General features: G+C 35.5%; 1 protein-coding gene across 5 annotated transcripts in view; it reads left to right on the top strand.

The window, feature by feature from the left end:
* The window catches only part of CEP78 (centrosomal protein 78), a 35432-nt gene that overhangs the window by 7897 nt on the left and 10945 nt on the right, over positions 1–16590 (top strand). For 3 of the 5 annotated variants that reach the window (XM_025359502.1, XM_025359504.1, XM_025359507.1), the window contains exons 6-11: positions 2515–2628; positions 4155–4219; positions 4626–4737; positions 7781–7916; positions 9086–9131; positions 10746–10874. In XM_025359502.1, coding sequence (XP_025215287.1) covers positions 2515–2628; positions 4155–4219; positions 4626–4737; positions 7781–7916; positions 9086–9131; positions 10746–10874 — 602 coding nt within the window. The remainder of the gene's footprint in view (positions 1–2514; positions 2629–4154; positions 4220–4625; positions 4738–7780; positions 7917–9085; positions 9132–10745; positions 10875–16590) is intronic. The other 2 variants (XM_025359503.1, XM_025359506.1) reach the window with 1 other exon arrangement.

A 16590-nucleotide genomic window follows, 5' to 3' on the forward strand; every position in this document is an offset into this window, starting at 1 on the left:
CCATTGAAGTTACTTTTGTTTTTTGGAGACAGGGTCTTTCTCTGTTGCCCAGGCTGGAGTGCAGTGGCGTAATCATACCACACTGTAGCCTTAAACTCCTGGTTCAAGTGTCCTCCCACTTTACCCTCCTGAGTAGCTGGGACTACAGGTGCACACCACCACGCCAGGCTAATTTTTGTATTTTTGTGGAGACATGGTCTTGCTGTGTTGCCCAGGCTGGTCTCAAACTCCTGGGCTCAAACAGTTCTCTCGCCTTGGCCTCCCAAAAGTACTGGATTTCAGGCATGAGCCTCTGCGCCCAGCCTGGATTTACTTCTGTAGGATAAATTACTAAAGTCAAGTAACTCAGTATAATGTATTTCTTAAAGACTTTTGATACATGTCACCAATTTGCCTTCCAGAAATGTTGTGCCATATTATAGTCTCATAAATGCTGGATTGTGTCCTATTTTAAAACCTTAAACTTTACAGAAATGAGAACTCCCTGCTTTTTCTTTTTTAATGCAAATGGGATTGCTCTGTGAATTTTATCAGTTTTTTCACTTAGTATAGCATATCTTAAATCAATAAGTTTACATTTACCATATCATTTTTAGTGCCTCTTCAGAGTTCCATTATGTTAATATGCCATAGAACACTTAGCTTATTCATTCCTATTAGATATATAAGCTATTTCCAATTTATCATTGTTATAAACAGTACTTTAATACGTGTCCTTGTCTGTGTCTCTTATTATTTCCTTCTGGCAAATTCTTAGAAGGAGAGTTGCTGTGTTAACAGAGTCTGCACATTTTAAGGGTTTTTTAAAAATGTGACCTTCGCCAATCTGATAGAAGCATGATCACATTTAATTGTTTTAGTTTATATTCATTTGATTTACTAGTGAGATTTACTGGCTATTTTTATTAATTTGGCTAGTTGGATAATTGCATCCTATGCTCATTCTTCTGCAGCAAGAGTTTGTAAAGGTTGTACCATATTCTGTCAGATCCATATATCTGACTTATTTCTGTGTGTCTTGTGGTGTCTTAGGGCTTCATAGAATATTCTATGATACTCTGTTATAGAAGCATATGACAATTATATTCTAGGTGACTTAAAGAGAAGGCATTCATTTCTCACAGTTCTGGAGGCTGGGAAGCCCAAGATCCAGATGCCAGTAGATAGGTGTCAGGTGAGGGGATTCTCCCTAGCTTATGGAAGACTTTTGTATCCTCAAATGGTGGTGAGAGAGAGCTGTAGTCTCTTTTTTTTTTTTTCTTATAAGGACTTTAATCCGATTATGAGGGCTCCACTCTCAAGACCTCAACTAAACCTAACTACCTCTCAAAGGCCCCACTTCCTAATACTACTACCCTCTTGGGGGTTAGGGTTTCAATATGCATTTTTGGGGAATACAGACATGTAGTCCATAACATGAGGTTTTGAAAGACTTCAGTTATTTTAATGTAATGGTATACACAGTGCTTTTGCTCTGATGTAATCTTTTTTTATACCTGTACTTTTGTGATAATCCTTTTGGGTTTAAATGAGTAGATTGTTCAGCCTCAGTGTTACTAGTATTCATGAGCATTTGTTTAGTTCTTTGACCTTTTACTTGAGGGAGAGTTCGTGACCATCATTTTTTCCTGATAGGTTTTTAGTATATAATCTCTATTCACACATTCTTTGCATTCATTATTTCTATCCCCTTAGAGTTCTTTCTTTGTCATTTTTATTCTAAAACTAACAGTTCTTACCTTTTTCTATTTTCTTTTCCCTTTTTTAATGTCATTTTTTGAGAGTCACTTGGAGTTTGAATTTGAATTTGATGATGAATCTAGTGCAATTTCTGAGCTCCACCCAGTTTTTGCCTATGAGGTTTACACTGTCACTAGCATTCTTGTTAATTATGAACAGATATTCATCCTGTGATGTTTTATATAGAGTTATTTTTCAACTCTGTAATTGTAAAATATGTTGGGTAATTTATTGGTGCTAAAGGGAGGGTAATCATGGCACATCTAAGAAGAGGGTTTCTTTTTTGTTTTGTGTGTGTGCATGTGGTTTTCTATTTTTTATTTTTTCGATACCCAAGATTGAAAACTGGCCATGAGTAGTCTTGGGCAGGAGTCTTCCAGGTGTGATTAAGTGGGAGTTGTCTGTATGTTAAATCTGTATAGAATTGGCCGGGAGAGGTGGCTCATGCCTGTAATCTCAGCACTTTGGGAGGCCGAGGCAGGCAGATCACGAGGTCAGGAGATCGAGACCATCCTGGCAAACATGGTGAAACCTTGTTTCTACTAAAAATACAGAAAAATCAGCCATGCGTGGTGGCAGGCACCTGTAGTCCCAGCTACTCGGGAGGCTGAGGCAGGAGAATGGCGTGAATGCGGGAGGCAGAGCTTGCAGTGAGCCGAGATAGCACCACTGCACTCCAGCCTGGGCAACAGAGTGAGACTCCATCTCAAAAAAAAAAAAAAAAAAAAAAATCTGTATAGAATTAGCAAGTGACCTTTTGTCTTTTCTTGAAAGCTCTTGACCTGCAACAGTGCGGCCTCACCAATGAAGGAGCAAAGGCTTTGCTAGAGGCCCTTGAAACCAATACAACTCTGGTCGTTCTGGATATAAGAAAAAATCCACTCATTGGTATGTCACTACAGTATTTTTTATTGACTAACAAATAACAAAACAAAAATAACTTCTCATGTATTGACAGTTTCAAAAACATAATGTGTTTGCTTTCCTAATCTTACTCTTTTCTAATCTTGCACTTTCTTTTGTTTATAGTAGATAATTTACTGATGAAAAGAGTTATACTTATATTGCTCTTGGCTGCTACTTTGAATAGAAGTGAACCTAGATAATAAATCTGCTTCCACCAAGTGCATTATTTTCTTCCTGTAGAACTTCTGAATTCTTGGAAATAGTATTTCATTCATTTGTTGGTTTGACAAGTAATTTTTGAATACTTCTATCTGGTAGATACTGGTTTAGGCACTAAACATGTAGCAGTAAACCAGCTAGACAAAGTCTTGGTCTCCTAGAGCTTACATTCTAGTGGGGGAGTTATATCAGAACTCAGATAGGTAATGTAATTTAGATAGTAGGAAGTGCAAAAATACATTAAGGTAAGAAGACAAATAGGGACAGGTGGGACTATATTAGATAGGTTTGTTAGGAGACAGCTTCACTAAAAAAGTGACATTTGAGCAGAGACCTGATTAGGAGAGGAACAAGCAATGAAAGATGCAGATAAAGTACATTCCAGTGATGAGGAAGCAATGAATATGTAGGTACATAGGTGGCAGGGTGGATGGAGTATTTAAGGAAAAGCAAGAAGGCCAACATGGTGGGAACACTGAGTGAGGAAGAGCCTGGTATGCTACGAAGTCAGACAACCAGCCAGGGGCCTGATCTTGTAAGGTTTGAAGGTCATGGTAAGGACTTAGATAATTCTAAATGAGCTGAAAACCATGGGAGGATTTTGAGCTGGTAAGGGTTATATTCCAAGTAGTAATTCAATCAGATGACTTAGTGTGGAGAGTAGACTTGTAGGGAGCTATAAAAGGGAAAGAGGGAGACCAGTTAGGAGACTCACACTGATCCAAGTTAGAGACGGCTGTGGCTTTGCTTAGGGTGGAAGATTGGAGGTGGTAAAAAGTGGTTGAAGCAGGGTGTAGCTAACAAGACTTGTGGGGTATAAAGGAAATAATAATTTTGTTTTCAAGTCCTAGATGATTTTGCATACAACTGGGTGGTACTGTTTATAGAGAAAAGGAGGCTATGGAGAAGAGCAGCTTTGGGGATGCATCATGACTTTGATTTGTGTATATTTGGTGTCTTTTAGGCATCTAAGTGTCTGGACAGTGTCTAGGCTTTTGATTTCCTATTCAGAGGTATCTAAAGCTATTTTAGTTCCAAAATGTTTACCTTTGATCTTTGCTGCTGCCAGAATAGTAGCCATAGGGACAATATGCATGTTGGCATACTTTATTTTGTTTTTGAGGAAGAAGTTAGAATAATCAAAGGGGGAAAAGATATATAATTACATTATATGGAATTCATATTTAATTTCATGGGAAAAGCAATAATTAGTTGGCTTTTGTTTTTAAATGGGAATAGCCGCTCATTGGGAAACAATTACTGTAATTTCAATTTTTATTTTACTTTAGATCATTCTATGATGAAAGCAGTTATCAAAAAAGTTCTTCAGAATGGAAGCAGTGCTAAATCAGAGGTATATCATGTTTTATTTCTCTAGAAATAATTCTTATTTAATTGCTTTTCTTCTGGGATCTCACTATATTGCCCAATCTGGCCTCAAACTCCTGAGCTCAAGCGATCTTCCCCCTTCCCAGCTTCCTAGGTAGCTAGGATTCTAGGTATATACCACTGTACCCAGCTTTTTGTCTGTTTTTAATAAGATGACACTATTAAGGCACTTTTCTGCCATCTTAAATTTACAGTCAAATCAAATGTCTTTTCTGTTTTTGTAAATACCATACGATTCTTTAATTTTGGGTCCCAGAACTGCTGATTGCAAACCTTTTATTAACTTAGAATATCTTAACAATTTCCATTTAAGATCTAACCCTCATAAATGATCTGTAACTGAAATGTAGTGTTTATTCTCTCTCTTTTAGTACCAGTGGATAACTTCTCCATCAGTGAAGGAACCATCCAAAACTGCTAAACAGAAAAAGAGAACTATAATTCTAGGAAGTGGTCACAAAGGAAAAGCTACTATTAGAATTGGTAACCTTTTTGGTCTTGGCTTTTTAATGCTACTAGTGTTCTAGTGTGTTAAAATCAAAATCTCTTCTCATTTATGATATTGACGGTAACAACCAATTTTGACTCTGTGCATATTATTAGGACTATAATTATTCTGATTATGAGAATTTATGGAATGTAGAAATAGTAAATGAATCATTAGGAAAGGGATGCTAGTGCTTCCATTTTAAAAATTACCCTTATTTGTTTTTCATACAACATTGATGATTTTAGATATGTTTTCTGATTGATGATTACTTCTGATACTTTGCAGTTGAAATTTGGGATGCACTTTGATGACAGTTTTAGCAGCAGGGCGTTTGTATGATTTTGTTGTTGTTGTTAATGAAAAATTATCCTTTCATACTATAGAAAACAAAATCTCTTCCCAGTTCCCTTTTTTCCCTTTGTTTCCTCCTCCTTCCTTGCAAATTCTTACCCAAAGTTGTTGAATCAGGTAGCACCTTGCTTCTTTCAATGATGAAAAAATCTTAAATCGTATGTAATCCTTATAAAACAATACTGCAGGTTATTACCCAGAGATGGAACATTTTAGACAAACATTCCGTAAATGTTTGCTATTTATAGTTTATTTAATCTGCCAAATAACAGTCTAGAATTTTGAAATTGTCTATAATTTTGTGACGAAGAGTAATGAAAGAAAACTTTATAAACTCTTTATCAACTAATGACATAAATTTCACATTCTCCTGAATATATAAATTTGGTATAATCTAGTTCTACTGATATTTTCGTTTTGTTTTTAAAGAGTCTTTAACGTTTATTTTCTAGAACACATTATCTTTAGTCATAAGTAGCCTTTTTTTACTGATAAGAATGAGTGACAGTGGAATAAGTTAAGCCAAATCTAATATGAAAGTGACCTTTTCTTGTAAGTAACTTTGAATTTTGAAACAGTAAAACCATGAAGACTAATACAGAGGAAACAAAATAATTTTTTTATGTTTATAATCTGCCAGTTTCCCAGAAAAAGGTTTGTGGTGACTTTAGTTACATACCCTGTACATTACGATCACCAAACAATTAATACCAGATAATCTTTTATTTGGATGCTACTTGAAATTTTTAAAAGCTATCACTTGACAATATCACTGAACTGTATGCTTAAAAATGGCTAAGATATAAAACAATTTAACATAAAATATAAAACATTGGAAATACTATAATTTTAGTAGCTAGTGGTATATAATTGGACATCATTGAATGAGAATTCAAAAAATCTTTTTTCTTAGCATGATTAAAGAAATTGGAAGTGTGACTGAAGTTTACAAGCTCACTGAGCTATTTTAAGAGTAACTTTATTTCTTGGGCTTTTTTTGTATTTGCCTCAGTTATTTGGAGACACAGAGGTAAGCCAAATCAGTGTCTGGCTATATATTTAATAGATGTCAGTGAGTATAGGGGTTATATAATTTATGTAAATTATGTTACATTCATATTGCAATTACGTGTGCAGACAGAAGATAGGAAACTTCCACTATAATTTTTTTCATCATCTAACAAGATAAGTAAATTAGTTTGGTTTTAACTAAAATTTCTGTTTGTGGCTGGGCACGGTGGCTCACGCCTGTAATCCCAGCACTTTAGGAGGCCGAGGCGGGTGGATTGCCTAAACTCAGGAGTTGGAGACCAGCCTGGGCAACTTTACTAAAATACAAAAAATTAGCTGAGTGTGGCGGTGTGCACCTGTAATCCCAGCTTCTCGGGAGGCTGTGGCAGAAGAACTGCTTGAACCTGGGAGGTGGAGATTGCCGTGAGCCAAGATTGTGCCACTACACTCCAGCCTGGGTGACAGAGTGAGACTCCTCCAAAAAAAAAAAAATTATATTTGCATTACTTTCTACACACACCACAAACAATACACAGGAACATTTTTTTGGGATAATTATATTAATAACAGCATACAATGAACTGAGCTCCTATATATTTTAAGAGGTATATAAATTTGTCCAGAGAAATGGCACAACATGATGTGGTGATTATCAATAAGCTACACTATGGGAAATATTTGTCCTGTATTACCACATACACGTTCTTGTAGATGCTGTCCTAAAGCTGCTAAAGTAGATCTTACATAGTAAAATAGATTGGAAGGATAAATATAACCATTTTAATAAACTTGTATTATTTGTTCTCAGCGATATCAGAAACATATATTTAAATGTGAATTTTAATATATAATTTGTTTTAAATAAAATATTAATAGGTCTAGCTTTTGCTACCAAATGTTTCATAAAAAGATACTTGACTCTTTAATACTGAAATGTAGGATAAGACTTTATGCTTCATTCTTTTATCCAATAGGTTTCATGTGTTTGTTTTGTATTCTATAAAAGCAAATGAACACTGAAGGTGGACAGACATACAGGCGGCAACATTGACTCACCTACTACCCAGCTACCTTCAGTCTTAAAACTTGGATAGTTTTTACATTATAAAATTAGTCCAGCTACCTTCACTCTTACAACTTGGATAATTTTTCCATGATAAAATTAATCTCACGTTGAAATTTTGGTCCAATTCAGAAGGTTCTGTTTGGTAGGAGTCATGGGTATATCTATGTTCTGTCCTTGAGATTCAGGAATGCCAAAAATATTCTGAGATTTAATAATAATATTTCTGCATAATGCATAATGAAATGTATCACATATAATCTTTCATTCTTTGGGTTACATGTTTTTTTTACTTTTTCATGCTCTGCATGTCTCATATATTAAAGTTATATTTTAGTTAAAGTGATAACTTGTTACTCTAGACAACTTATATTTTTAATTTTTATATATTTATTACATTTTTTACTTATATTTAAATATATTAAAAATATATTTATTCTTATATTTATTAGTGGCCTATGTAAAAAGATATTTACAAATTGATCCTGATTTAATGGCCTTGGTGTCATTGTCAGGTGCCCATTGGTATTCTTTTAAGAGTATGCACATGTGCTAATTAATCTGTAGACCTTTAGTGCATCTTAATTCTTTCTTTTTAACACTTTCTCAAGTAGGATTGGCTACAAAGAAACCTGTAAGTAGTGGCAGAAAACACTCCCTTGGTAAAGAATATGCGCCCGCACCTCTACCACCTGGTGTGTCTGGTTTCTTGCCATGGCGTACTGCAGAACGTGCAAAAAGGCACAGGTAGGGTATTTTATTTCCTATCTTTTAGGATAAAAATGGGATTCAAAATTCTTTATTTTGGAGCTTCTATTATGTGAGAGTTCTCTGCTTATGTCTATAGGATAAAAATGACTCATGTGGCTTCTGCCTCATGAATCCTTTAAGGAAGAAAAACAAAAAATAATCTTAAGTAGGGTTTCAAGTTATTAAGTGTCACAGCAAGCTGTATCCTTGTGGGAGTCCAGAGGAAACTGAAATTATCTCCAGTTATGCAGGTGAGGAAAGGTTTCATTTAAAGCATGTGCAGTTAAACCAAGTCCTATAGGACAGAAGTAGGAATCTGGATATTTAAGATTGGGGAAAGGGCATTGTAAAGCATAGGAGAGTGTTGATTAGACTTAATCTAACTCAGCCAACTGGCCTAACTAATTTTAGTGAATCATATTTAGTGAATCAAACCAGATATAACTAGTTTTAGCCAGTTACCTAGGGGGTAGCTATTCATAGTAATTTTTGTCAGAAGAATGTTTTTAAAATGTTGTAGTTTAATTTTATGCTTAATAAATGAATTAGATTACTATAAATTATTTTCAAATGACTTTTAGTATTCAAGAAATTGGAGATTAACAATTGCTTAAGAAGACAGAGAACTGATTTTAAATAGGACTGGAAATAGGTGCTATGTGAAATATCTGTTCAGTTGCTCAGATTAAATTGAATATGTATAATCTTTATTAGGCAACTGATGACTATACTTATTTTACAACTGGTAATGTGAATTATTATTGCATAAACTGTAGTGCTGAGGCCCTGGTCTTTACACTTACATTTAATAACTGCAGTTTCATGTCTTCTTGAGATACTTACTCATTTCAAGTCCCATCTTGGTCACAAGGAGTTCTGAATTAGAGAACAATTAATATCACCAGTTAAAGAAGTTAAATTGGAAATCTGAACCATCCTGAACATAAGAACTACATGCATCTTCAGAGACTTATCCCAAAGCCATTCTGCTAAATTGTTTAATTTTCTCCATAGCAGAGTTTTCCAGGCCCTTATCTGGAGGTGATTTATTTCTATGCACAGTTATGTATGGATAGTCTACATAATACTAGCAAGTGTTATTGCCTAGTGTTAACTGGTGGTGTATTTACATCAAAATATAACTTAATTTATCAATATCTCTTTAGGGGTTTCCCATTAATCAAAACACGTGATATATATAATCAGTTGCAGGTACGTAGTTACCGTGTTTATAATATGTAGGGGGTTGGAATGGGAAGGGTGGAAAATCATTCTCTGTGCTCTTTAAACGGAATAGAGTTTTACAAAAACATTTCCCTCCCTGAAGTAAATTCATTTAAAATTTTCTGGGTTTTCCCAGTGCCACAGTATAATCGTGTGGATATGTCACACAATGGAGGCTTTGTGGTTTCATCTGTGTAGACAGGAAGTCATTTCTCTGGGTCTGCAAATTAGCTGTTGCCCCTAGTGAAACAAATTTGACCACCATTTCTCACCTGGCACATGGAGTTATCATAGTCAAGAATGTCCTTAAGTTTAAAAGAAATGTTTTTTGGGGATACATATTTTATATGTATATTAAAAAATATGTAAATTATATGTATATATAAACATATAAATTACATATAAATGTATATAAAAATTCCAGATTCTAAATCCTCAATAAAGCAACCAGTCCTAAAGCCTCTGCTTTCTCAGAGTTTTTCTTCCTCCCTTGTCAGGATCAAACACATTCCCTGTCATTCTGCATCATGGTATTAGAGCAAGCCAATTCTTTCAGAGTATCAGGTTTTCCTTTTCAATTGTTTTTAGAGACTGTAATTTCTCTGTAAAAGGTAGCACTACTGAGATGAAGGAGCACCTGTGTGTCGGTACTGCTCCTTGCATAGCCAAAAGTATGGGCGTGCATCTCATTCTACCATCTAGGATTTTCAGGTACTGCAGGATTTATGCTTGTAGTAGATACTGCATTCTCGTGACTTCTCTTCTGTACAGTTATGTATCCCGGCACTCTTCTTTTTGATCTGTGGACTTTTATGGGATTGTGACACAGTCAATTTTGAAATATTTGGAAATATCATATTGAACAACATTCCAGTGGCATTGAAACTTGACAGGAGAATTGCATTGTTATTACAGTAGTTTTTGGCTTAAGAATGAGGAAAAGATGAGGTTTTTGATGTCTCAGTTTTAGTTGTGTGCATGTGTTTGGTTAATTTTTTTTTTTTTAATTCTAGTTTTTGTTTTATTTTGTAGAGACAGGGTCTTGCTATGTTGCCCAGTCTGGTCTTGAACTCCTGACTTCAAGCAGTCCTCCTGCCTTGGCCTCCCATAGTGCTGGGATTACAGACCATTCTAGTGTTTATTATTCACAGTTTAAATTATTCTTCCTTCTTTGTGAGGCCTCCACTGATGGATTTTTTTCTCCTAAAAATCATACTTTCTTTAAGACTCTGTGTGTGATGGTAGAGAATAAATTTCTCATCTGCAGTTGATCTGAGAAAAAATGTTTACCCTGCCTCCTCGCTTGGTTTATGTGAAAAAAGTGTAATAAAATAATATAGGTTCTTTTCAGAAAGATTTTATTTAAGAAAAAAAAATGGGCGATTCTAGTATTAATTATAAACCTTGTATGAGGGAATTATTTCAATGACATAGCAAGAATAGTGTCTTTTTACTTTGTTATTGATTGTGTTAGGCTAAGGAGTAGTGATAGACATTTATAGAGAATGACTTAACACTTCAGAAAGATCACTTTGATTAGATGTCCTTTAGTATTTGGTATTTGGTTTATATTATTATACAATCTTGTTCTCTTTCTTTAAGCAACCAGGTTTTCCTGTGACTGTGACAGTAGAGAGTCCTTCATCCTCTGAAATTGAAGAGGTTGATGATTCTTCAGAGAGTGTTCATGAAGTGCCTGAGAAAACTAGCATAAAACAAGAAGCATTACAGGTACAAAGCTATCACTTTAAAGATATAGAGAAGATTATTTCAAACTCTAGTTAGTTTCTGGTGAAAGCTTGATTATGCACTGGACAGCTTGCATAGGAATCCTTCTATCTCATATCCCTTGAATGGTTCTTTATCATAGAACAAGGTAAAAGGAAGGACATCTGTACTCTAAGAAATAAAAATTGAAACATGTCATCAGTAATCTATTTTCCTTTCCTTAGAATTATAGAATATTAGATTTAGGGAAGGCCTTAATGATCATAAGATAAACTCAATGAAATTAAGCCCTGAATGAATGTAACCAGCTGATTTAGGGCTCTTTGGGAGGCCTTAACTTTTTTGTGTGTGCTAGGAAGTCCACAATTAATTTTTTAGAATTAATATAATTTTCTTTTATATGAAACTTAGAAATATAGAAATAATTATCCCTTTTTTATATACTTACATTTAGCTTATAAACAACAGGAATTTATGTCTCACAGTTCTGGAGGCAGGAGAGTCTAAGATCAAGGCTCAGGCAGATTTGATGTCTGGCAAGGGCCTGCTTTCTGGTTCATAGATGGCTTTTCACCATGTCCTCACATGGTGGAAGGGCAGTTACCTTATTTTTATGTGACTATGGAAATCACTTTTTGATTTTCAAAAAAATGAAGCCAGATTTTCGTTTTTAATATTAAAATTAATAGTATTTATATAGAAAAATTTTAAGATAATTATAAAAATGATAGAACATTAGAGGGAAAAATTTATAGATAATGTAGAATTGTCCCTATTATAAATGAGCACCTATAGTTTGTAGCACCTGAGTGGTTTATTGCTAAGTTCCAGAGGAAAAACAAAATCCTAGAATGTCTCATTCATGTTCATTATTGTTTTAAATGTGTTGTATTTATTTTCTTCACCGGGGATTAGGAAATTGTATTCTAAAAATGATTATAGCCACTGAGGAGACCAAGAAGGTTACGAAATACAACTTGGGAATTTCTGATTCAAGAGGCACTGAGAATTTTCTCAGTTCTTTTCTATTTTAAGAACTCTTTAAAATGATGTTATCAAAATTTCTAACACATGTAAGCCTACAATAATCAAGAGAATTGAAGAGATTTCAACATATTTTTGAAATACAGACGACAGATGGAAATGAGTATGAAACCGAATTAGTAGAACAGAGGAAAACCATTGCCTAGAATATGCACAGGGGAAGCCTACAGCTCAGAGGGAATCTAATCCCTACTCCAGAAACGGCTCCATACACAGATACGCGTGTAGGAAAAAGGAGAAGGGAACTAGAAACGTGACTAACATAGAGGGAGCTCCTTGACAGTTTGTATGTGGAAGAGTTGACTCCCAGCCTTACCTGCACTCTCCTGAAATGAGATCATTTGACTTTGAAAAACAGTAAAGTAACTGGGGAGAACTAGGGTAGATAGTGTGGATTTTGCACCCTAGAAAAGGGTAGCTGAGGATATCCTGCCATACTGGCTACCCACTTCTTCATGCATAGGAAAAGCCAGTCATCAGCTCCCAGTGATCCTCCGCTCCCTTATTCTTAAATAGAAAATAACCATGATTCACCTGATAGTTGAATAAAACTCACAACATGACAAGGAAAATAAAAGATGAAAAATATGTCCTGGTAGGACCAGAGCTAATTAAGAGAACAAAAATACTTTAAGAAAAAACCCTACTTAACATCCTTAGGTTTGTTAAGTACAAGTATGAAAGATACAGCGCCTGTAAAAAAGAAATAGGGTGTTGGGAGGCTGAGGCTGGTGGATCACAAGGTCAGGAGCTTGAGACCGTCTTGGCTAATACAGTGAAACTCTGTCTCTACTAAAAATACAAAAAAAAAAAAAAAAAAAAAAAAGCCAGGTGTGGTAGTGGGCGCCTGTAATCCCAGCTACTCGAGAGGCTGAGGCAGGAGAATGGCGTGAACCCAGGAGGCAGAGCCCAGATAGTGCCACTGCACTCCAGCCTGGGCGACAGAGTGAGACTTCGTCTCAAAAAAAAACAAGAAAAAAAGAAAGAAATAGGGTGTCGTTTAAAAAGGAATAGCAGAAAGCAAGGGTGGTCGCTTGGAAATTATAATGGTTGAAATAAATTCGGTAGGAATTAAGGAAATTTCTCAGTAGATAGAACAGAAGAAAGTTTGCCTTAGATAGACACATATAAGTAGACAGTCTTCATTGTAAAATTTCAAGATACTGAGAAAAGAGAAATTCCCGAGAGAAAAATACCAGTCACCTATAAACAATAAAAACCAGACTTTATTATACTTCTCATCAGCTACCATGGATCCTGGAATTAGAAAGCTACCTCCAAAGTTTTAAAATAATTGTCAACCTGGAGTTTCCCATCCAGCCAAACTGTCAATCGTAAGTTGGGGCTGAATGGGACATTTTGGACCTCCTGCGCTATACTTTTTCTTGTTATTTGAAAACATAGTCCATCAAAATGAGGGTATAAACCAAGAAGGAAGATAATAGGATATCAGGGATCAGTGGTTTCAATGTGGAGAGCAGCGGGTCTGGATTTGAGAGGCTTCCACTGGTTGTGTGACTCAGAGCTTAAAAAAATCCTTGAAGCATATTACTATGTATTAGGCACTATTAGAAGGGAGGGGGGAAGAGAGAGAAGAAAAGAGGGAGGGAGGGAATCAAACTCCAGAGGAGGAGAAAGTTCTGTTGGCACAAAGATAAAGCAAATGAAACTGGCAGTTTTTGAGCTACCACTGATGTACAAAGGGGAAAAATTCCACTTGAGCTTGTCCACCCTTTTCAGTGGCACAGCAGTCAGTGACCACCTATCTAATTTGTTGTACAAACCAGAACACTTTTTAATAGTGTAAGCAGGTGCTGTTAACACTATCAAGACAAGGGTTGTAAACTGGAACAGTCCAGGGCAACTTAAAATACGCGGTCATGCTATACAAGGGCTGTGACACTGAAACTGTATAGAAGGCAGTGTAATCTGTATATACATGGAAATACAATATAACTGCAGTAGGCAGTATTAATTTAATCATGTAATGGGAATACTGCTGTGGTCTGCGGCTTTGATTATCAATTTGCATGTAATAGCAATAATAACTAACTTGTGTCACATTTAGCAGGTAATGGACACTGTTCTAAGTGTTTTGCTTATATTAATTCATTTGATCCTCAGAATAACCTGTGGTAGGTGTTACTACTATTAGTCCTACTTTTCAGAAAAGAAGCTAAATTTAAGTAAGCCCAAGCTGTACTTAAATTTAGAGTTGGATCAGGGATTTGAGCTTAAGCTTTCTGCCTGTTCTCTTAAACACTGATCTATCTGTCTCTCAAAAAACAAACAACTCAGCATATAAAACAGAATATAAATATTATTAATTTTAACAGTGTAAAAGCTAAGTTTGGAAGGTGGACACAGGTGGAAAGAAGGGACAAAAAAGTATGTTGTCCTTATTTTACAAAGCAGTGCATTGAGAGAGTTTAGAGTTGATAAAACAATTTAGATTTTTAAGTAATATATATCACTAGAAGTTGAAGAGATCATGACCAATGGAAAAACTAATGGTGATGTAACTTTATTGAGAGGAGTGGCTATAAGTAAGCAAGTAAGAATGAACCAAACTTTTATTTAGTAAAGCAGAAAGTTAGTAAATAATGTCTGAAATTCGGTCATATAGTAGTTAAATAGTATGTTATTTAGAACTAGAGAAGGATTAAAAAGAAGAATGGTTGACTTAAACCTCCCACACACAAAAAGCCGAGTAGCCCATAAATATGGGAAAGTGTTCAACCATATAGGTAATCAGAGAAAAATGAACTGAAATCCATATGAGATGCAACTACACTCCTATCAGATTGGCAAAAAATAAAATTTTGTAGTGGCAGGTATTGTAGACCTGGAGTGTAATAAGAATCTTCCACCCTGCTTATATTGAAAGTATAAGTCAGCACACCTACTTTGGAAAGCATTTAGCATTGTCTGTCAATTGAAAGTATATAAATACCTTGTGACCCAACAAGTCATCCAAGGGTACATGCACCAGAAAAACAGGTGCAAAAGGGTCCACGTGCATTATTTGTAATAGCCCAACCTGAAAACAACCTAAATGTCCATTAAGAATTAAAAATTAGATTGTATTTGTACAGTGAGAAAATTATAAAAGTAATAAAATTGAATGAACAAGAGCTACAGGCAACAACAGATGAATTGTAAGAACAATGTTGAAAGAAAGAAGATACAGAAGTCTGCATTCGCTATGATTTTCTTTGCATAAAGTTAGAAGTAGGCAAAACTAGATTGTTAGGGATGCATGCATATAAAGGAAATGATCATTAGGAAAATGAGGATGGTGTTTAATTCTGGGAGAAGGAGAGGGGCTTGTGATGAGTAGAAGATATGGGGGATTACAGAGATGCTGGCTGGTTGTACTTGCAAACTTGGGTTTATGGCTACATGAGTATTCCCTGATAGTGTGCTTTATGTATTTTTCAGTATGTTTAGCATATTTTGCAATAAAAAACCTGCTTAAAGAAATGGTTGCCTCTGGGAAACTGTATGTGTGAGTGAGGAGGAGACGATTAACTTCCATTTTAAGCTCTTCGCTACTAATTCTATTTGTATGTTTATTCATTTTGCATTGATTGAACATACTCTATATACACCAGGCACTCTTCTTGGTTATATGTGTGTTAATTAATTTACTCCTTTCAAGAGCCCTGTGATACATGAATTTATCTCCATTTTATAGATGAGGAAATTAAGACCTAGAGTTATTGAACTTGCCCAAGGTTATACAGCTGATGGGTAAGGCCAGAACTTTGCCTCAGAGAATCTGAATTTCCAAAAAATAATCTAAACGAGAAATTTAAGTACTAATTAGTAAGCAAAGAAATGCACATTTAAGGAAGACAGTAACCTTTTATCTATTAGAGAAAAACACACATTCTGTCTTTAACACACACATAAATCTTATATTGGCAGGGATTTTCTCTATTCAGCAATTATTTATTGGTTGTCTGCTTTGTGGTAGACACAGATGCTGGGGATAAACAATAAAATATACTACCTTCTCTTGAATATCTTGCACTTTAAGTGGGAAGGTAAGCCAACAGTTAGAGTAGAGGTGATATATCCAAGTGATAGACTGTTTCATTGCCAGGAGCAGTATAAAATCTTAGAAATCTTTCGAAAAGCAATTTGGATGTAAGTATTGCAAAGCTTTAAAAATGTTTATTTGCTTTGACCTAAAATTCCTTTTTTATTAATTTATTGCAAGAAAATTATTCTAAATATGGGAGAACAAAGCCTTCATGCTTAAAAGTGATTATTTTATCTTATAATGTTGAAAAGTTGAAAACAGTCTTGTTAGCCATAAAGGAATGATTACATGAACTAATTAGCTGGCTCAGTGGAATATTTTGTAGCCCACTAAAAAAGTCAAAGTTGGCCGGGCGTGGTGGCTCACGCCTGTAATCCTAGCACTTTGGGAGGCTGAGACAAGCGGATCATGAGGTCAGGAGATGGAGACCATCCTGGCTAACATGGTGAAACCCTGTCTTTACTCAAAATGCAAAAAATTAGCCAGGCGTGTTGGTGGGCACCTGTAGTCCTAGCTACTCGGGAGGCTGAGGCAGGAGAATGGCGTGAACCCGGGAGGTGGAGCTTGCAGTGAGCCGAGATCGGGCCACTGTACTCCAGCCTGGGCGACAGAGTGAGACCCCGTCTC

The sequence above is a fragment of the Theropithecus gelada genome, chromosome 15, assembly GCF_003255815.1.
Source record: "Theropithecus gelada isolate Dixy chromosome 15, Tgel_1.0, whole genome shotgun sequence".
Classification (NCBI taxonomy): Eukaryota; Metazoa; Chordata; class Mammalia; order Primates; family Cercopithecidae; genus Theropithecus; species Theropithecus gelada.